Below are 22,737 nucleotides of genomic sequence, written 5' to 3' on the forward strand. Positions count from 1 at the left end.
CCGAGAAAAAAAAGAAATAAAAGTGCGGTTTTTTGCATGCATTCATTTTTTTGGACTGCCTGAATTTTCGGACATTTTTACATCCCCTAGAGGGTCTGAAAAATCGGTCGCTGACTGTGTACAAAAAGCGAACTGGCGACCTGAAGACAGAATCACTGAGACTTCTCGTACGGGGAGCACCTGATGATGATGATAACCAAGTGGTGCTTTTTGTAACAGGTAGATCTCGTGCATCACACTGTAACACTCAAAACTGCAGAAGAACCCATCTCATGATGACTGTCGACGATAATGGGTCATCATTGAATCAATATAGCAACACACTGTAATGCCACTATCGAAACGAAATACGTATGAGGCATGGACTACAGCAGAACTCTTCTTTCGCAGTTCCCTAAGAACACTCGGTGCTATCTAGAGCCACAGCCACAAAGCCTGCATGTGGCCTCCGAAATGCATGGTGCACCAGTGCATGCAAATGCTGAGAAACGTGCCATGCGGCAACCAGGCTCTTCCCTTATGCTTCTTTCTGGACACGCTGCACCATCTAGTGGCACTGTCGCGAAGAGAGCATTCATGGCGCAGCTTGAATTCTAGAGCTTGCAGCATTCTAGAGTATTCATGGCACAGCTTGCTAAAGTGGCTAAAGCATGCTAAACTGGCTAATGCATCAGGTACCAGTCCTTGAGGAACCCTTGCGACGTGAGTTCAATTCCGCTCAGCATTTGAGAAATTTAAAGGATCTTTTTCATAATTGCAGAGCCGCACATTCCCAGTGGCACATGCCTAGTTACGCAAGGTTGCGTTAACAACACTCATTGAAAATGGCACACACCTACTGGCACATACTCAGTAACTCGAGTTGGCATGGAAAAGGCTCACTTAAGACTAGCACAGACCGAGTGGCACGTGCTCCGTACTTCAAGTCGGCAACAAAGAGTTTCTTCGAACAGCGGTACCTATCCAATCCCACATCTACAGTTAGCCATGTCGGCGTGAAAAAGGTTCATTGAAGAGTGGTACGTATGTACACACTGCCACATACTCAGTGACCCAAGTTGGTCCGATCATTAGTTTCGAATCCTGTTACCTGAGCACAGCAGCCCGACGTGCTACCAATTCCATCACCTACTACCCAGTGAACCAGGTTGGCAGGAAAACGGCTAGATACAAACATAGATAGATATGTAGATAGATACTCCCTGGAAAGTGCGTGACGAATGGTAATGCATTAAAAAGTGTAACATCTTTTAATTGTCAACTGTGTCAGTTATCTGGGTTTAAACTTTTCAGAAAATCTATGAACTATAACAGCAAACTGTAGGGTGACCTCCAATCATGGAGGCACCTATATATCCTGGAGGCCATGCTGATGGCCTTCACTGCTGCTACCCTACTGTTGGCACCGCATTGCCTACACAGCAAGGCCTATGAGAATACCTGTACCGATGGTCCCTCCACTGTAAATAAATGAATCAATTTCTTTCAGATTGCTATTGATCACAAATTATTGCACATACACACGCACACACATTGGTTGTGGGACTCGTGCTAGCATGCCTAGCACGCTGTATAAGATGCAGCGGCGATTTTTTTTTTTTTTTACCTGACATACACCAGAAAATAGGGTATTACCGTCATTCATGCTTCTTGAGGCACTTGTGTAACATTTTACATAAAAATTATCAAGAACTTTCTGAGCAATTATTTCTGCTTTACTTCCATTTAAAACACCAATAATCAGGATACAATATTATGTATCATGGTATATGCTGCGACTAGTGGATCTTGCAATAATATGTTAAAACATAAATGCGCAAGAAATGAGGACATTTCTAGCGGTAAGGAAAGAGCTAGAGAAAGTTTAGTTCTACATCACAAAAACTATGCTGAAACAGAACAGCAATACAAAAGTTGTAGAGGGTTCTCCCTGCATCAAGTCTTCATTTTTGGAAGGATGTGTGAATTCCTTGATGCAGTGAAAACCTTGTCACAACAGAACCCCGCACAAATATGATTTGACTTAACATATTCCAAGAGCTATTTGTACAATATAAATTAAATGAAGCCACTTGTTAACGAAGTCATACTAATCCAAAGTAGTATGGAGGTTCGTACTTGATTCTACAAGAAATGAGCTAGCAATATTTCTGATAGTAGCAACAACAAAGACTGGCTTCACATAATTTGAAGTGCAAAAATGCTGTAGGTTAAAAACTCTACTCACAAGTTTTACATTGCTTGCTCTGAACTTTGTGAACCAGGCATTGTAACAAAGTGCAGATATGATTGGCACCAGGTCTCTGAAAAACAAGCAATTTCTCTTCAGTGAATGAAGACAAGCACAAACATGCGGAATCATTCTATATTTTGTTTTACAGTTGCAGAAAGAATATTTCCAGAGCAACAAATAATGTTGAATCTTGATAATTCGAACTTGAAGGGACCCATTTTTTTTTTCCCCCCTTTAAGCGAAGTTCAAATTAAAGGAAACCATTGAAACTCATTGAATGGAGCACTTAAGTGCAGTGCTATATTAGGTGTGACGTGTATACACAACTTCTGAAAGTGTAGGTGCACGGCAGCCATGCTGCCATGCTGCCATGAACCCACACTTGTAGGCAAAATATTTGCTGCTGTGAAGCTGCACCTCAAGGCAAAATTCGGATATAACCCTCATCCCACCATTACTGTTAATTTTTGTTGAATTTTTGGTTGAAGTTGTAAGTGCCAAAATACGGTACTTGCAATGGGAGACTGGAACAACTGCCACACTGCAAGGTCGGTAGTGCTGCCGTGCGAGTTAAGGCGTTGCTGAGAGCACAGTCAGTGGCGCAGTATGTCCGAATGAACCATCGCAAATGCTTATGCATTCTAATTACCAGCGTTTCTGCAACTTGACTACACATAATTGTGAGAAGACCCCACTGAGTTTTAATAAACCGGAAGTTCCAATTAATTGGGTTACAATAAAAAGATTGCACTGTATTTAGGTTTCCCAATTAAATGCTTCAAAAAGTGTTTTGCCTGCATCTGAAGCAATTACAGCTATTGTTAGTGTAATATTATGGGCATTAGCATGCACTGTTTCACATCTTATAGGTTGCACGAAACATTCAAAGCAGAGCATGAACAATCTATCTGAATTTAAGAAATGTCTGTATGTCTGAGGAACCATGGCATTTGCCCATTCCAATTTAGTGTCCTGCATACTCCTGTGTTTCAGCTTGTAATTAAGTGCAGTTTCCAAGACACCTGTGTTCATGCTGCTGCTGGTTTTGCTGCTTACATTTTGCTACTGGTTTACAGCTGCCTCAACCACCACAGCATGCGCAAAAATCCGTGGCTTGCAAACCGCAACTCTTGGAGCCGAAAATTCGTCAATGTTGCGGGGGCGAAGTTGGTTAGAGCGTAAATACTAAGAGGAAAATATGCCACATTTGAAGCTGGTCCATAGTGCCTTCCATTCTTCAAACTTTTATAAATATTTTATTTCATTGTCACCATGACACGAATGAATTTTGGTGTTTCATGTGCCAAAACTATGATTTGATTATGAGGCACGCTGTAGTGAGAGACCCCATACTAATTTCGACCACCAATTGATCTTTAACGTGCCCCATGCAACATGACGTACATGACATGCATGCAACATGACGTGCGTTTAACGTGCTCTCATGACACCTGCATTTTTGCATTTCCTCCTCGTCAAAATGCAGCCGCTGTGGCCGGGATTTCCTCTTGCGACCCCGTGCTTTGCAGTGCAACACTATAGACGCTAAGCTAAGGTGGGTACCATGACAAGATGATCATAATTATTTTGAAGCTACTATGGAGACACCGCAAATGCTGCTGAAATGTCTGCATAAAGCAAGTACTTTCCTCAGCAAGTGGAAAGCCACAATAAAGCAAACCTGCACTAACAAATGCAGTGAATTGCAATCTTTCTTTATACATGATGCTTAACGAAAAGTAAAGCAGCACTGAAATGCAGTCCAAAACAAAAAAATCCACATAGAGTCGAATCTTAATAACACAAATCTCTCGGAACAGCGCAAAAATTAATATCACCAGAAATTCTTTTCACCCAAAAAACGTTTTAAAAAACCAGGAAATTAGAGGGGGGGGGGGGGGGGCACGCCAATGAAATGGCCAACTTGTTCAGAATTCCAGATTTTTTAATTTTCTTTCCATAATCCTAACACCTCAATCTTATGGCAAAATATTTAAAAGAAATATGAAGCAGAATTTGAGAAGATTGCACTTTTTTAGTGTGTTGTCTTCGAAATTGAGAAGAAAATGAAACTTCAGGAGGTGCTATAGCATTGATAATTGTGCGAGTGCAGATTTACGTTGATGCAGTGCCACCTATCTTGGTATCGCCGTTAACACGAGAGACTGGAGATTCAGACAGCTGCAGCACTGTACTTCTCCAAGCAAAAATAAAAGCAACGAAAAAGTACAAAAAGGGAAAATTAGCATCATGATCGATTACTGTAGTCACATGGCGAGCAAGGGGCACTCCTATTGACTGATGCGAATTTGAATCACTGGTGCATTTTCGTCGTAATTATTTTGACAGCAGCGAGCTGCACACTTAACGTGTACCCACGGAGAAAGAAGCATTTCAGGAGAGGAATCTGCTAGGCCGCGAAAGCGCACACAGGAGGCGCGATGAAGTCACAGTCAAGCGAGGAGAAAATGCAGTTTTCACCACAGCACGACAGATGACGCGTCTGGCACGTTGCCATCATTAACATGTTCTTCTATGGACCCAACGCACAAAAATCGCGCTATCGTCTGATATATTGTAAATTTTCCCAGATTTCATTCCATAACGTCAATATATAGAAGTGGCAGACATTTTACCAACAGCTATTAATGAATACTGCCCTTATTACATGTAGTGCTGCACTTAAAATGAGCTACTAGTAGTAATCCCAGTGTAGACAACGTCTGCCGATGCCATCACAGTTCACTTGCTCGCATGTGGAGTGAGCACATGCATAGGTGACCTTAGGAGGAAAAGCTCCGAATTTGAACATGCGAGCTGTCATCTTTCTTCACAATCTGCTGGCTTTCCACCTCTGTTGAAGCTCTTGCGGGGTTCCGCATTGTGCGGGCGCTTCAAACGATACGGTCCGCCGGCTAAACACTAAAAGCAGAAAAGTGGCACTTTGGTTTCAAGGAACTCAAATTCTCCAATTTAGCTTCACTGTTAACGCGCCTTACAAGAGAAAACGTTGCCTTCATATGGGGCGAAGAAGAATAAGCAGCGTTTAATGATCTCTGACAGCGCCCGCAAACAACTCCTGCACTGGCTCACTTTGACAAGGACGCCCCTATCATTATTCATACAGACGCTAGCAACGTAGGTCTAGGCACTGTGCTCGTGCAGTGGCAAGACTCAGCCGACAGAGTCATTGCATACGCAAGCAGGACGCTCTCACGTGCCGAGTCTAATTACTCAGACATCAATGAGGCGCTTACGGTCATGGGAGAGAGCCCCCTGAAGAGAAAGCGACAACAGAAGGCTCAGGAGTCATATGCAAAGAAGAAAGCCAGTAAACTACAGAAAAGCACAGAAAAAAAGTATATATTCATATCTTGGCCTTGACCAGCCATCGACATCTGCAGCTGCCGTTAGTGATGAGTTCGTCGAAGCGATTATATGTTTTGAATGCATGATATACCCCTCTATTTTTTTATTTTTTGTCCCTCTCAATGGTGCATGCAGGACTTAAGTCATACTCAGCGACCCAAGAGTTTAAAGTGACAAAATGTGAATGAATACGCCAGCAAAGTTTTCAAAAGCTAAATATAAAGAGCTTCCACTTGGAGCACGGTGCAGTGCTTCTTCTGTGTCTCCTTGACCACTGCAGAGAAGAACAAGCATGGAGCAATGCTGGAGTTGAACGCCAGGACTCAACTTCTACAATTAATTTCTTGCTTAAAACAAAAATTGTTCAGATTAAACTTTTATAAAAAAATACCATTGAGTGGTACTGTGCAACTTACTAGTTTTCATATTTTTACTAGGACCACCTCTTTCTGCAATTGATGGCTGAATGTGCCTCAAAAAGCAAATTTTTTCAAGTTCGGAATGTTTTTGCTTGCACGCGTTATGTTTTCTTTTTATCTCTGAAACATATTTATTAGCTTCGTCGCCTTCTGGACAACTTAGAGAAACAGTTGGAATGACTACTGTCAGAACATAAAATTTCATTAAAAATTTTGAATTTCTACCTTTTTGTACCTTCTTCCATGTTTTATATTCAAACAAAAGCAAAACAAATTCAGGTCAAGTTCATATATATGAAGAAACAATTTCTTTTATATTGTTACGTAGGAAGACACCGACGAAAACCTATTTAAAAGTATATTTACAAGGGAATAGGCCGCAGTTGGCCAAGAGGCGACAGCCCGCGCTAGCTTCCAATCGTCGTCGTCGTCTTCACACTGCTCGCCTTTTCGTGCCACATATTGTTCCGTAGCACTACCCCCGGCTGCAAAAGCGCCGTCCCGGAGCGACTAAAGATCGGACTCGGAAGCAGTGTAGTAGGCCTTGAGCCTACTGAGCCTACTACTGTCGACGTGGTCAGGCTCGTCGACCGGGTAGCGAGACAGGCAGTCAGCGTCCTAGATGCCAGAGGAGAGGACGAGGTTGAACCCACAGGAGCAATTTCGTAAGTCACAGGTGTCACCTGGCGCAGCACGCGGTAGGGCCCTGTGTATCGCGAAAGGAGCTTCTCTGAAAGTCCGACGTGACAAGAGGGCGACCACAGGAGCACGAGCGCACCAGGCGAAAACTGTACGTCACGATGGCGGCCGTTGTACTGACACTGCTAAGTGGTCTGTGAGGCCGTCAGTCGAGCACGGGCAAGCTGGCGTGCATGGTCGGCGAGGGCGATGGCGTCACGCGCATACTCGCTTGTTGAGATCGCAGCAGGAGGAAGTGCCGTATCTAGGGGCAAGGTAGGTTCGCGACCGTACAGTAGATAAAATGGAGAAAATCCGGCGGTGTCGTGCCGGGAAGAATTGTACGCAAATGTTACGTAAGGAAGGGAAATGTCCCAGTCGTGGTGGTCCTTGGAAACGTACTTGGACAGCATATCGTTAAGAGTACGGTTTAACCGCTCTGTCAGGCCATTGGTTTGAGGATGGTATGAGGTATTCAGTTTGTGTTGAATGGAACAGGAACGCACAATGTCAGCGATAACTTTCGAGAGGAAGTTTCGACCACGGTCAGTAAGCAGCTGTCACGGGGTGCCATGAAGCAAGATAATGTCACGCAAGAGAAAGTCTGTAACGGCAATGGCGCAACTGGTAGGGAGAGCCCGAGTGATAGCGTATCGGGTGGCGTAATCAGTCGTGGCAGCTACCCATTTGTTCCCAGAGGATGACGTGGGAAAGGGACCAAGCAGGTCTAATCCAACACGAAAGAACGGTTCCACAGGGACGGTGATCGGCTGGAGATGACCGGCAGGTAGCACCTGAGGTGTTTTCCGACACTGGCAGGGATCACAGGCAGCAACATAGCGTCGAACGGAGCGAGCGAGACCAGGCCAATAGAAGCGGCGGCGGACGCGGTCGTACGTGCGGGTTACCCCAAGATGTCCTGCAGTGGGTGCATCATGCATCTCAAAGAGCCCAGTCTGTCGTAGCTGTTTGGGCACGAGAAGAAGAAGATCAGAGCCATCAGGGAGGAAGTTCCTTCGATACAGAATGCCGCCCTGGAGGACATATCGGCGAACGGATGCGTCGGTAGGTGTAGAGCGCAGCCGCTCGATAAGTGCTCGCAGCGATAGGTCTCGGTACTGCTCATCGGCGATGTTAGCGAAGGCAGACACAGAGAAAATGATGTTGGCACTACTACAGTGAAACCTCGTTATAACGAACAGTTAAAAAGTCGGAAATTAGTTCGCTATATCCATAATTCGTAATATAAGATTTCGTAAAAAATACATGCAAGAGGAGCAAAATTCAATCAGAGAATGCGCAGCAACTCTAACGATGCTAACTTGGGTCACATTCATTTATTTACGCACAAAAAACTGCGTTATCGCGGCCTGCTTCTTGGTGTTGATCGCATTCCGTATCACGCCCTGTTCCACAGTTTGCAAACACTCAACAAGGGCAAACCCACTGCCCTCAATAGCACTGCAGTGGCGGCGCAGTAAATCCAACGCAGCAAGTGCTTCTTGTGAAGTCGGAATGTTCTCATCGTCTACAGGGTCAGCCTGAGCTTCGTCTGCGGGATGTTCAGAGACTTCAGAGATTCAAAGCAACATTCGATCACGCCGCAGCCGCCGCTGCTGAAGCGGCGCTGTCAGCGGTTGTGAGATGCGGACCATTTCTCTGGCTGTCAACTCTCGATGACGACGTGGCATCTGTGGCGCTGTCAGCGCCTGCGAGGTAGTCCTGAACGTTTGCTGCGCCGCACAACACACTTGTAGTGCAACGAAGCCTGCCGCCTGCTATTAAAGTGAGGTAGGGCTTGGCATCGCGAAGTTCGTTATATCCGTTTTATGCCAAACCGCGTTCGCTATAGGAAGTTAAAAATACATGTGTTTGACAAAAATATTTCGGAAGAGTTCGATATATTCAATAATTCATTATATGCATGTTCGTTATACCGAGGTTTGACTGTACTGTCGACGTCGTCAGGCTCATCGACCGGGTAGCGAGACAGGCAGTCAGCATCCTTGTGTAGTCGGCCAGATTTATAGGTGACAGAATACGAATATTCTTGGAGGCTTAAGGCCCAGCGACCAAGTCTTCCTGTAGGATCTTTCAGTGAGCATAACCAGCAAAGCGTGTGATGGTCTGCGACAACCTAAAAGGGTCGGCCATATAAGTATGGGCGGAATTTCGCAACCGCCCAAACTAGGGCCAGACACTCACGCTCAGTGATGAAATAGTTGTGGTCCGCGGGTGAGAGGAGCCTGCTGGCGTAAGCGATAACACGGTCGTGGCCACGCTGGCGTTGTGCCAGTACTGCGCCAATTCCGTGACCGCTGGCATCACTACGGACTTCGGTAGGCGCAGAAGGATCGAAATGGGCCAGAACGGGAGGCGTTGTGAGAATGTCGATTAGATGTGAGAATGCAGAGGCCTCGTTATCGCCCCACTAGAAAGGGGCGTTTTTTTTTCAAAAGCTCGGTTAGTGGTCGTGCTACGGCGGCGAAATTTCGCACGAAACGGCGGAAGTACGAACAAAGGCCGATGAAGCTGCGCACATCCTTGACACACTTCGGAACAGGGAAGTGCGCAACAGCATGGGTCTTGCCTGGGTCCGGTTGCACTCCGTTTGCGTCAACGAGGTGTCCAAGGACGGTAATCTGGCGACGGCCGAATTGACACTTTGATGCGTTGAGTTGCAGACCGGCTCGACGAAATACATTCAGTACTCATGAGAGGCGCTTGAGGTGCGTAGCGAACATTGGGGAGAATACGATAACGTCGTCCAAGTAGCACAGGCATGTGGACCATTTGAAACCGTGAAGAAGGGAGTCCATCATGCGTTCAAAAGTGGCAGGGGCGTTACATAGACCGAACGGCATCACTTTGAATTGATAAAGACCGTCGGGTGTTACAAAAGCAGTCTTCTCGCGGTCGAGATCGTCCATGGCAATCTGCCAGTAGCCGGAGCGAAGGTCAATAGAGGAGAAATAGAGAGCACCGTGGAGGCAGTCAAGGGCGTCATCAATCCGAGGTAGGGGATACACGTCCTTTTTGGTAACCCTGTTAAGGTGCTGATAGTCCACGCAAAAGCGCCATGAGCCATCCTTCTTTTTGACCAGTACAACAGGTGATGCCCATGGACTACATGACGGTTCAATAATGTTGATGGCAAGCATTTTGCGAACTTCCGCGTGAATAACTTGACGCTCAGCCGGTGACACTCGATACGGGCGGCGATGAATAGGAGGGGCATCGCCGGTATTAATGCCATGTTTGACAGCTGTAGTTTGGGCCAAAGGACGATCGTTAATGTCAAAAATATTGTGGTAGGAAAACAGAACGCGGTAGAGTTCACGAGCGTGCTCGGATGGCAAGTCGGGCGCAATCATTTTCTCTAAGTCAGCAATCGTACAATTTGCCAATTGCCAAATGGTAGAGGAGTATCGGATGAAGTGTCGTCTACTGCAATGGATGCTACTGAGTGATCCTCGAATGAGCAAAGCTGGGCCAGAGACATCCCGCGTGGAAGCACTTGTGTCGTCAAGCCAAAGTTGACCCCTGGCAGGCAGACGCAATTCGACGTAATGGATAAAACTGCATGAGGTACTGTAATCCCGTGTGTAAGGAGGACGTCTTGCATAGGAGCCGCGATGTAGTGACCGTCGGGGACTGGTGGGGATGACACTAGGTTAACGTAAGTCAGTGCTGAAGGTGGCAAGCGAACGAAGTTGACGGAACTGAGGCAAGTAGGGTGTGGTTCAGCAGGATCCAGAACAGGCAGGTCAAGGCGGAGAGTACTGGCGGAACAATCGATGAGAGCAGAATGTGCGGAGAGGAAGTCTAAGGTGAGGATGATGTCGTGGGGACAGTGGGCGATGACTGTGAATAGCACGGTAGTGGAGCGATCGGCGAAGGAGATGCGGGCGGCACACATACCAATTACAGGGGCTGTTCCGCCATCGGCGACACGGACAACAGGCGTCGAGGCGGGTGTGATTATTTTCCTCAGCTGGTTACGAAGGTCAGCGCTCATTACCGACAAATGCGCCCCAGTGTCTATGAGTGCAGACACAGAAACACCGTAGACTTGCACTTCAAGAAGGTTCAGATGAGTGGGCAACGTCAGGAGAGGATTTGGCGGCCTAGGGAGCAATGCAGCGTCACCTCGAGGCGCTGCATCGTCTAGTTTTCCGGCTGGGAGCGGCGTCCGAAGGGAGTCGGCGAATAGGAGCGACGGGGCTGGGGGGAGCGAGATTGTCGTCGGTGAGGCGAAGGCGAACGAGAATAGGGGCGGTGCAGCGCAGGAGAATCGGTGGCGGCATTATCTGAGCGGGCAGCATAGGGACGAGAAAGGCCACCTGGGGGGCGAGCGTAGGCAGTATATGTAGACTGGTTCAGGGAACTCCAGCGACTACGACAGTGCCGAGAAATGTGCCCAATTCGATGGCAGTGAAAACAAATTGGCTTGTCGTCTGCAGTGCACCATTCAGAGGGGTTGCGGAAACGTGGTGGGTAAGAAGGTGCGGGACGGTGTGGAATCGAAGAAGCCGGGTGGGTATCAGGGCGATGGGCCGAGCAGATGGTGTGAATACCCATGTTGGCGAACTCCTGGCGGACAACTGCCTGGATCAGGGAAACAGTGACTGCAGGTGCATTGGAGGGGCTGGAGTCGACGGCAGCCGGATAGGCGGCCTCGATCTCACGCCGGACAATCCTGGTAACATCGCCAGTGTTGTTGGGACGAGGCGCGTCAGCACAGGAAGATGTCGCAGGGGTGTTGGGCAGACGGGCAAACTGTTGGTCGATACGTCGGCTTTTAGCGAGTTAAAGGCGGCGGCACTCTTTTATAATGGCATCTACCGCCGCCACATTGTTAAATACGAGCAAGTTGAAGGCGTCATCGGCAATGCCTTCGAGGATGTGGGAGACCTTGTCGGACTCAGTCATGTGCGCGTCAACTTTGCGGCAGAGAGCCTAGACATCCTGAATGTATGTGACGTAGGGCTCCGTTGACGTCTGCACATGACCGGAAAGCGCCTTCTGCGCGGCAAGTTGGTGACCGTAGGGGTTGCCGAACAAGTCTCAAAGCTTTTGCTTAAGCGAATCCCAGCTGGTCAGCTCATCTTCGTGTGTCCGATACCAAACTCGAGGTGTGCCACCGAGGTAAAAGACTACGTTGGCGAGCATGATAGTAGGGTCCCACCGGTTATTGTGGCTGACGTGTTCGTACAGGCTGATCCAGTCCTCGACGTCTTCCCCATCTTTTGCCGAGAATACACCAGGATCACGGGGAGCGGAGAGAGTTATGTAGGTCGTCGAAGTGGCAGCAGGTGTCGAAGCCGGCGGAGTCGAGTTGTCGTCGCCGGGAGCCATGAAGGAAGGCTCAACGTACCGTCCACTGCCAAGCTCCATGACGAGGCACAGGGAACGTCCACCTCCATCAGATATGTTACGTAGGAAGACACCGTCGAAAAGCTATTCACAAGTATATTTACAAGACAATACGCCGCAGTTGGCCAAGAGGCGACAGCCCGCGCTAGCTTCCAATCGTCGTCATCGTCCTCACACTGCTCGCGTTTTCGTGATCGCACATATTGTTCCGTAGCAATATGTATGAAGGAAGTTTCATACTCATTGGTAAAAATGTTTATTTTGTAAAATTTTTTTGTTATACTAGGTTTTGCAACTTGCAAACTTAAAAAATTTTTTCACCAAAACCAAGCTAGGTTAATGTTTGCCACAGTAACGCAATAAGCCGCAATCTTTTAAAAAAGAAATCGAAGATGGTCAAGCGCAAGATCTGGATCAGTTGGCGTGGAATGACCCAAAATAGTTATGTTCACATATTTGATGTTATTGTAGCGAGATTTCACATGGAGTTGAAATTCTGTAAACTTGACAAAACTCACTAAACAACTGAAAATTCTTAATCTTTTCTGCAGCTGTACATTTTCTATGATTCTGAAGATGCAAGAGATATGGCAAAAGCAAGTTTTCAATCAACAAGATAAAGTGGTGTCTGAAAGGGTTAAGACGTATGGAAGCATACTTGTTCCCTGTTCTCACAAGCACCTTCAATAGTTCCCTAAAGTCTGGTACATTTTCTACCACTCGGAAGGTAGCATGGATATTGCCCATGCATGAATCAGGTGCTACACATGCAATTACTAACTTACAGCCTTTATCTATCTTCTGCAGTGTGTCAAAAATATCTGAACCGGTACTGCATTCCTTGCTTTATGTTAGTGCTAAGAACACTTCAATAAAAGAACAGCATGGCTTTGTGTGCCGACAACATAAAACTATTTTGAAGTGTCAACAGCGTTCACCACTGCATCAACATCCAAAAAGACATTTTTTCACTCTCAAACTAGTGCAGAAACAATGAGGCACTCGTAATTGCTTCCAATACTATGGCATTAAGTTATATTTGGAAAACACATCATGTGCAATTTTCATGCACCCTTCGGGATGCTCCACTGCCCAGGGTCGATGAAATGAAAGATCTTTGACAAAATGCTAAGCTTCTCTTCCCACAGATAATCACACAACGTGCCCTTCATGCTTATGGAATTGTATTACTATTATTGTATTGTATTATTATTATTGTATTATTGCATTAGCATTATTTCTGCTCACCTGTTCCGTTTTTTGAAATCGTGTTCTGCTGTGTGCCTTCCACTACTAGAGTACGCCTCTGTAGACAGGAGTGCAACGTGCAAATCTAATTCCGACCTCATTGAGCGAGCTCAGAATAAATTGCTATCTATCTTCAAGCACTACTTTTGCCATTCCGGCGACCATAGTCCATTCAGCCTTCTCAAGTATACCTCAACTTGCAGCTACATTCAAGACTTAGTTAATCAGATCTTTTGTTTTTGTATAAGGTGGTCCATGGCATTATACATTCCCCAAAGCTTCTTGATCATATGCAATTGTTCAGGCCACAACGGTATACCAGGCAGCATTCCACATTCTTTGCTGACCTTCTGGCATTAACTCTTTGAGGGTCAATAATGTAAATATACGGCACCGCGAACAAGTCCAAAAATGGTCCATGCCATATATTTACGGCGCCGTCTGTACGTTTAAAACGCGCGCCAATTCCCTAACTTTTTCTTTTCTGGCATGTGCTGCCACTATGTGGGAATACAAGAAATTTTTCCTCGCGCCTCCCTTTCTCGGTGTTCGTTACACGGTTTATTTTAGAGCTAGTTTGCTCCGGCCCGTCTATATACTACCGCTCATGCATTGGCGCGCGCACGGGCGGGCGGCGGTTTGGGTTTTGTTCAGCGGGCGGTTTTGACTTCTTTTGCTTGCAAAACTGATGGCTATCTTGTTACTAATCGCTCAAAGGGCGACCGCCTGTTTCTCGCTCATTTAGTGCTCACAGGGGTGTGCATAGGATGGATGCCGCTGTGCATGCGTTTCCTTTCCATTTCCATTCTTTTTTTTTTGGAGACTCGCAATATCCAATTGCCTCTGGTTGGCAATAAGATGAAGATTAGCAGAAGTTTGTCGCACATTTTGCTTTTTTGATGGGCACACAACCACAGTTTTCTCGAATGTGCCCACCTACACAGTCCGATTACGCTATGGACGTAAATATTAGTATAGGAGCAGGAACATTCGGCACTTGAGAAATATTCTTGTGTGCGCATTTTCTAAGCCTTATGTGTATAACAATGCATCAAATTTTCAATTTTAATAGGTTCATTTCCTTTTTTGTTGTTGTTGTTATTCATGAATAAACAGTACATGTATACCAACGCAAAATATTTTTTTCTTGCTTTCCGGTCACCCAAGAAAAATTACGGGAAATTTTTTTCGAAATAGGTCCTTAAAGGGAACTAAAGTGAAAAATGATTTCTTCTGCATCAGTAAATTACCCTTCTACAATACCAAGAACACCACTCTTACAACGATAAGACACTTGGTAAGCCAGAAAAAGCGCAAGAACAAAATACGGGTGGCGACGCCTACTTGAAGTTTCCGCGCCTGGTGGCTGTGACGTCTTGGATTTTGATGGCATCTTCTAGGGCATACTAATTATATATATCGGTACAGATTGACTACATTGTGTTATAAAAGAACCAAACATTAAACATGGCAAGTTTTGGGAACCTTTACTCAGCCAATGCGGCCAAAATGCGAAAACATACTTTGGAATCCCTGACGTCACGCCGACGTGCCGGCGCTGGGGTTCCGGCGCGAAATTCAAATACTGATGCCTGGACCTTCATTTTCTCACCTAATAATCAAGCTATTTTTTTAAAATGACTGCCTGCAGGGTTCTCAAACAATGCTTCATTAGTCTAAACTGATTTATTGTTTCGCTTTAGTGTCCCTTTAAGAAGAATTGGAATTTGCAATAAAAAAAATCGACCCTGGGCGGTCACATATAGCGAAAAAAATTGACCCTCGAAGGGTTAAAGACTGTGCTATATAGCACTTGACTCCAAAAAAAACATCTAATAAGAATTGTGCCTGTATTGATATACTTCAGAGTTCCTTTCCTGTATTTTGTGTATCTGTAGATAATCATGTATGATTAACTCCCTTTAACCCTTCCTCGTTCTCTTTTCCTCTATTTGTTTCTCTATCTCGCATTCTTTTGTCTACCACATTCATGTTTTCCGTACATCGTGTCTCACATGTTGCTTTTTAAGTGCACCAGTACGAAGGCTCTCTAGCTATTCCTCGGCAATATAATTAATGATTGTTTGATTGATTGATTGATTGATTGATTGATTGACTGACTGATTGATTGATTACTGTAGTATAAAATTGTGCTTTGTAAGTATGTACTAGCATATTATTTCAGTGCAGTAGCGTTTGTGCAATAAAAAAAAGGCATGAATTAAGAAAGTGCCATAGTATGCTATGTGCCTGATTATATGCAGTGTGCTATTAATTTCTTCTGAGTTTTAATAACACTTAGCTACTGTATCCAGTGCTGTGCAATAAAATAATATGCCACAGCAATTATTGCATGCCTCGCAGAACAAATTGAATGTGTTTCTGTCAAAACATCATAGTAGAATGAAAACAATAAACTGGTATTTTTTTTTGTGTGTGCATGTGTGTGTGTGGTGACTGAAGTGTATAAATTGCAAAAATAACTTGTTTATATATATATTTCTTATATTATGCAAGCCATTCCATTACTCACGAAAGACATCAACCACGTGTGGGAAACAGGAGAGGTACCAACGCAATGGCGCACTGCCGAGGTGGTCCTCATCCCCAAACCCAGAAAACCACTTAACCTAGAAAATTTACACCCCATCTCTCTTACTTCATGCGTGGGTAAAGCAGCGGAGCACATCATTCAAAACCGAGCGTCACGCTACATTGAGGAACACGAACTCCTCCCATACAACATGGTAGGGTTTCGACCCCACCTATCCACCCAAGATGTTATGTTACTCCTAAAGAGACAGATTTTCAACGTTAAAACAAGAGACGTTCAAGGTATCCTCGCCCTTGATTTCACGAAAGCATTCGACACCGTCTCGCACCGCTTTGAACTGCAGTCTGTGGCAGGCCTCGGCCTCAGCCAGAGATTTCAGGAGTACGTACACTCCTTCCTAAATGACAGAGAAGCCCGACTGCGAGTCTCACAACTTAAGTCAGACCCTTACACGCTGGGCTCTCTCGGAACACCGCAAGGCTCAGTGATCTCTCTATTACTACTTAACATAGTGATGAAGGGACTCGCAGACAAACTACGAGACATCCCGAACGTAAACTGCGCTTTATACGCAGATGACATCACCATCTGGAGCCCGGAAGGCTCCCTGGCAGACATGGAGCAGGCATTACAGTCTGCCCTAGATGCCACGGAAGACTACCTACTAGACATAGAGATGAAACTATCCTCCAAGAAATCGGAACTCTTACTATTTCGCAAGTCTTGCCAAGGAGTCCGCTACCTAACAGTTTTAGACGAATTTCCGATCGCGTTACACACAAGAGACGGACAACAGATTCCGCGAGTCAACCACATACGCATTCTTGGGCTCCTAATCGAAGCCACGGGATGCCACGAACACACGATCAAACACTTAACCGCCAAAACCGAAAACATGATCAGACTCATCCACCGAGTTTCGGGGTGCAGGAAGGGTCACTGCGAAGATAACCTTTTGCACGTATACCATGCATTCCTTATGAGCCACATTAATTACATCGCCTCTGCCCACAACTGGACAAAAATAGATAAGACGGAACTAAACACACCCATGTGCAAGAACATCAAACAGGTCTTGGGCATTCCACAAAGAGCAAGTACAGCAAAGGTTGACCAGCTAGGCATGCACAACAACATCGACGAAGTGATCGAGGCTCAGACTATGGCGCAAATACTCCACCTATCCTCGTCCAAAGCCAGTAGACTAATCCTAAACGAAGCTAATGTCTCCCCATCTCCCTATCTTGAGCACACGGTTACCTTACCAAGCGAAATTAGAGACAACTACAAAGTCTCCCCGTTCCCCAGAAATGTCCACCCACAACCCAACGTGGGCAGGCGACGGGCCCGGGCGCGCGCGATTCTTGACCGCACCGACACAGATCGTGAAGCCACCGCATTTGTGGATGCGGCCCTGTACGGCAACACATCCACTTTCGCGATAACAGTCGTGGACGGCAACAGAACCTTACGATCATCCGCATCGGTTAAAATGACCACCAGCACTAAAGCAGAACAGATAGCCATAGCCATCACCTTGGCAAACCCCACATTTACCCATGTCCTCACGAACTCGCGTGCCGCAATTCGAGCCTACGAAAGCGGCAATGTATGTAAAGAAGTAGCGCATATACTACTAGCACGCTCAAAGGAGAGCAAACGACGCCTCTCCTGGTTCCCCGCTCACATAGGGAAAGACATTCACCCACGAAAACCAAACCTCAATGAAACAGCCCACGACCGTGCGCAAGAACTTGCCCGCTGCCACGGTCTCACGGCCTTCGAGGGGCTGGACATTCAGTTTAATGACTACTCCTCTACTACTACTACTACTACTACATGTACTACTACTACTACTACTACTACTACTACTACTACTACTACTACTACTATACTCGACTACTACTCTACTACTACTACTACTACTACTACTACTACTACTACTACTACTACTACTACTACTACTACTCAACTACTACTCGCTTATCAGGAAATCACCTCACACTATCAAAAAGGCAGAATCAAATACCCGCTCCCGCACTCCAAAGTCGAATGCACGCAGGAGGCTGCGTTTCGAATGCTACAAACGGACTCGTATCCGTCACGAGGCCTATTGAGTCACTATAACTCAGACATCCCGGCAAATTGCCCAGACTGCCAAAAACTCTATTGCTCACTCTCGCACATGCTATGGCAATGTACCACGTAACCAAAAGGCCATCTCTCCAGTGAGCCCAAATGGGAAGAAGCCCTCAAAAGCCTGGACCTCAAACTCCAGCTCAAGACCGTCCAGAGGGCCCAAGAACTGGCGGAGCGTCACCACGTTCCCATCCTGACTTGAGCGTCGCCTACGGTATCGGCCCGAGGAGCTCCCCGCGTGGGATCTCCAACGGCTTAAAACTCCTCAGGACCTCAATGAAGTTCTTGACTGATATTATGCAAATGAGCTGAGCCCACACATTCGAATAACGGCTTCTATAGCACGACTTGCCAAAGGGCATTGAAAGAAACCTATTAAAACCTAATTCTCAAGCTTGTATTATCTGACGGTAGGTCATTTCATTAATGTCGAGAAAGACAGACTTGACACGTTGAAACCAGTTACAATGGTACATGGCCTTTACACAGTGAAAATTTTTCCAGAAATACACTCAATATGAAAGCCTCCAGATGCGGTGTTGATGCTTCAAAACAACCTAGAATAATAAATGAAGTGCTCCATGGGCAAGATTTGACAGAATCAAGAATCGAGAGGAGACAAGCCACAAATTACGTAAATTTTAGCTCTTCTAGATGTTCTTTTGCGAGTGCTACAGGTGTTTCAATTCGTTTTGCCAATTTTCTCAGAACCCACTTTTCCCATTTATTTCATGCACAAACAAGCATAATTATATTGACACGGATACTTTATCTGTATTCGGTGACCGTATTTCACTGGCTAACAAATGTTAACAAATGTTATCACTTTGTGCAGGACGCACCAGCAAGTATTGAAACTTTCGCGAATGTTATCAATGGTTCTGTCGGTTATTTGTTGTCGATAAACCTTGTATAACCTGATTGCATACACGACACGAATTGCATAGTAGTCTCTGGAAGGCATGGGGGCACCAGCGAATACGGTGGAACTTTTGACGACTGATATATAAAAGCCGATGCGCTTGACCCGGAGATGAGATTTTCGACAGTCGCCGACTTTGCTCAGAGCTACCGTTGCGAATGAGCGTTGCTTTTGCTGGGTACAAGTTCGCCTAATAAAGAGTTAAATTTTTAACTCCCAGCTTTGACTCTGCATCATTTTTCACCATCACTACTGGTCACTACTACGTGACAATATTTTTAACACAGACTTTTCAGTGATACTTACATAGTTGGCTGCGCAGCTTTTGATGTGATATGGCATAGTCATGCAGGTGTTTGCAAAGCTATCTTGTAGATGGATGACGTGCAAGTGCTGATGTCAATATTTTGTGCACTATTGTTACTTCAAAGGTAAAAAGAAACTGTTGCGGCAGACGTACATTCATTAATCAAACATGTTTTTCATATCTAAAGGAGCATACAGATCACTACCTTATTGTTTCATGCCTAGTTTACAGCAGGCTGTTTTAGGTCGTACTTGGACAGTTGAAGACAAAATAGTCCAGCAACAGTGCGCCGCAGCCAAGGCGCGAGCGTGAGCACGCGTCAGAGCTTCTATCTAATGGTTGGGTGCCTTTTTCCTACTATCGACACCAAACGACACATTTGCATGTCGGTGCATGCCGAAGCGTGCCGACGTATGCCAGCGGTTGGGCCTTTAGACGACACTTCCATCTCCGTCTATGAAGCACCACAATATCTCGTTCTCCATACTGTCCCTCGCACGTTTCATTTTTTTCTGCATTTATCAAACAATTCCACAACAATTGAAAACTAGATGGTGGCCCACACCTTTTTAGCGCATTCCGACTTGTTGCCGCTAGCTTAACATGTAAAATAATTTATTGTTTGAATGAGCTTTTGTAATCAGACTGAAAGTGGCGCATCATAGTTGTCACAATATGCAAGAGCTCATTTGTTGACATCCATGGTCACTATGTTGTGATGGAAATAGCAATGACACTGGCTACGCTGTCTCTGACTTTTGCGAACACTTGAACACGGTTTTTGTTTTCTATAATAATGCGCGGCCCCAGAAATTTTTGGACAATTTTTTTTTTAAAGTTGCGCATTAGAATTAGGTAAATACTGTAATAATTCATTGTGAGCTACCGTATTCACTATAAAATGTTCCTGGGCCAGGCAGAAAATATGCATTTTTGATAAGAGAATGGGCATGTTCAATGGATTCAAACATTGCCAAAACAGACATTGCTGCTATTAGAGTCACAACAGCGGTCACAGTCGGGGTTGGGCATGTGTACGATAACCAGCTCAATTTGAATTATCCAGCGAAGACTAATTTCAGGATCGAAATAATGAAAGTCTGGTCCCATAGAAACATAGGACCATAGAAAAAGTTCCTTTGGTAAGGATTGTATTAATCGGAGTCAAATTAACAGAAGGCTATTGTATCCATTAGTTTTTTTTTATAAACCACTTCATTATAAATGAGGTTTTGCTCATTATTGCAAAGTCACATCCGTAACAAATAAAGCAAAAATGTAAGATCGGTACTCACCGGCCCTCTAAATGATCGAAGTCTAATAATGACAGCTCTTTTGTGTCATGAGACAAATATATAGTGTCTACATCCTGAAAAAAAAAAAAAAAGCGCCATAAGCTTTCACTTTCCAACGCTCATATATAAACAAACATGTACTGAACAAATACATTTTCTGGTTCCTCAACCTATAAAATTGTTACTCAACATATACATATAAAAGCAAATCAACTTGCTGTATTACTGCTATAAGATGGGTTTGGAACATTTAGACTCGCGCAAAGAGCAGGGAAAGTAGCTCAGATGATCTTGGCTAGCCCAGTTACATTTCTTTACACCTAGGCACAGAAGTTTATATTTTGCTAACACAAGTCTCTTCACACACTGTAAAGCTTGTGAACAGTGTAAAGTAGCAATACTATGTGATGAAGCCCTGTAGGACCTCAGCCTCATGTCAGCCCAAATGAGGTACATTGTGTCACCAATCTTAGTGGACATTTTATTGCCAAATGTGAAAAGTACATAAAAAAAAGTAGGCTACTGACACAAAACCCTTTCGTCTCGCTTTTTTAAATTATGTTTTTTAATTAGCAATAGCAGTTTGTGGCTTCAATTGGCGATATGCAATGGTCCGTAAGCAGGCTGCCCTACAGAGCTAACTTTCCCTAGCCAAGATGGCCACGTTCTTGCTAGTAGTGCTGTTAAAGCTGAGATATGCATTTTAACACTTTGACACTTTGAATGATGGGGGGAACAAAGGGTGGCAGCAATGATGTCACTGACTTGCATGTTGATACTTCAATTATGATTCTAGCCCGAGGTCCTCCGTATTGGTTGTGCCATAGGTGTGTGGAGAAGAGCATTTACCGGCTTTGCATATTGTCTATTCCTCAAGCACAGAGAAAATTACCAATTACATCACCTTCCAATGTAAACAGTCCACTATGTTACCAAATGTAGCATTGCTTCAGGCATGCAGCAGACCTTGTTACATCACAGTATTTAGATGTGGTGCTTGTGCAGCATCACAAATCGCCAATTAATGTCAGCCGGCCTAGTGCAGTGGTCTCAGGCCACACTGTCCTGAAAATCCGGATGCATGCTACGAAATCCAAAATACTTTATGGAGGACATAACCCAAAAAAGTCACCTATTTAGCCGCTTGCTCAATTTTAATGAAACCTTGAGGGTTTATTTAGAGCAATTACGTAGGACTCTGTCTGAAATTTCATACTCTTTAAGTAATTTTGGGGCTTACGACACCTAAAAAGGTCAAGTGACTATGTTAGTAAGATCTTGATGAGGGCTAGTTGGTTCATACTTAGAACTGAGGTGAAACAGCGCGAAAAAAACGAGGACACAAGGAAACAAATACCACAGACAAGCGCTTGTCTGTGGTATTTGTTTCCTTGTGTCCTCGTCTTTTTCGCGCTGTTTCACCTCAGTTCTAAGTGACTATGGTTCACAATCATTCCAAAGCTTAAAGAATGTGTAGAATTTTTATGTATTATACAATACCAGCAAGGCCCAATCTACGCAACTGTGGAGCCATATTTTCATGTACCTCGATAGTACTTTGAAAACAAAAAATTACTAACTATTTAATTACTAATTTATTTTAAACCCAACGTTTCGGGACCACCTCGGTCCCTTCTTCAGGGGTGACTAAAATGTGGGCCAGCAGCAGCATGGGACGACCTATGGTCCCCCTTTGTTATCACGTGTACTTAGCACATGTATCAATAGTACTTTTCAGCGAAAAGAAAAAAAATATTTTTCTTCTAGGAAGCAAGGCAAAATATCAAAATCTGACTCCACAGCTCCATTCTGCAAAGTTTTACCCGAGAAAATGCCCTAAAAGGAACTTTTTTTTCATGCAACATAAAAACAATAGTCTTTATTAACATAAACATTTGTGAAAATCTGCAAACAGGAGAACGGCATAAAAAATTCAAACGTACACCTATTTTTTTTTCATATTGTATGTATGGCCACTAAATCTTCCCTAGAGTGTACGCAGGCTTTTCTGAGATAGCACCTGGACAAATTTTAATGAAATTTGTTCCATTTGAAAGATAAAGGTAAATTCTGGTGACTGTTGGAAGCAAAATTTCGATTTAGGGCCTCAATATTGCTAAAAGAATTTTCAGAAATTTGAAAGTTCTAAAAAAAATAGAAGCACAAGGTTTACAAATTAATAGCTCTACATCAAGAA

At 44.7% G+C, this 22,737-nt stretch overlaps 1 protein-coding gene across 6 annotated transcripts in view; it reads right to left on the minus strand.

Moving 5' to 3' along the window:
• Positions 1-22,737, minus strand: part of LRR (Leucine-rich repeat) — a 222,823-nt gene that overhangs the window by 176,090 nt on the left and 23,996 nt on the right. For all 6 annotated transcript variants that reach the window (XM_070530645.1, XM_070530643.1, XM_070530642.1 and 3 more), the window contains exons 7-8: positions 20,541-20,614; positions 2,228-2,303 (exon numbers count right to left, since the gene is read on the minus strand). In XM_070530645.1, the coding sequence (XP_070386746.1) occupies positions 2,228-2,303; positions 20,541-20,614 (150 nt within the window). The remainder of the gene's footprint in view (positions 1-2,227; positions 2,304-20,540; positions 20,615-22,737) is intronic.

This window comes from Dermacentor albipictus, chromosome 1 (assembly GCF_038994185.2).
Source record: "Dermacentor albipictus isolate Rhodes 1998 colony chromosome 1, USDA_Dalb.pri_finalv2, whole genome shotgun sequence".
NCBI lineage: Eukaryota > Metazoa > Arthropoda > Arachnida > Ixodida > Ixodidae > Dermacentor > Dermacentor albipictus.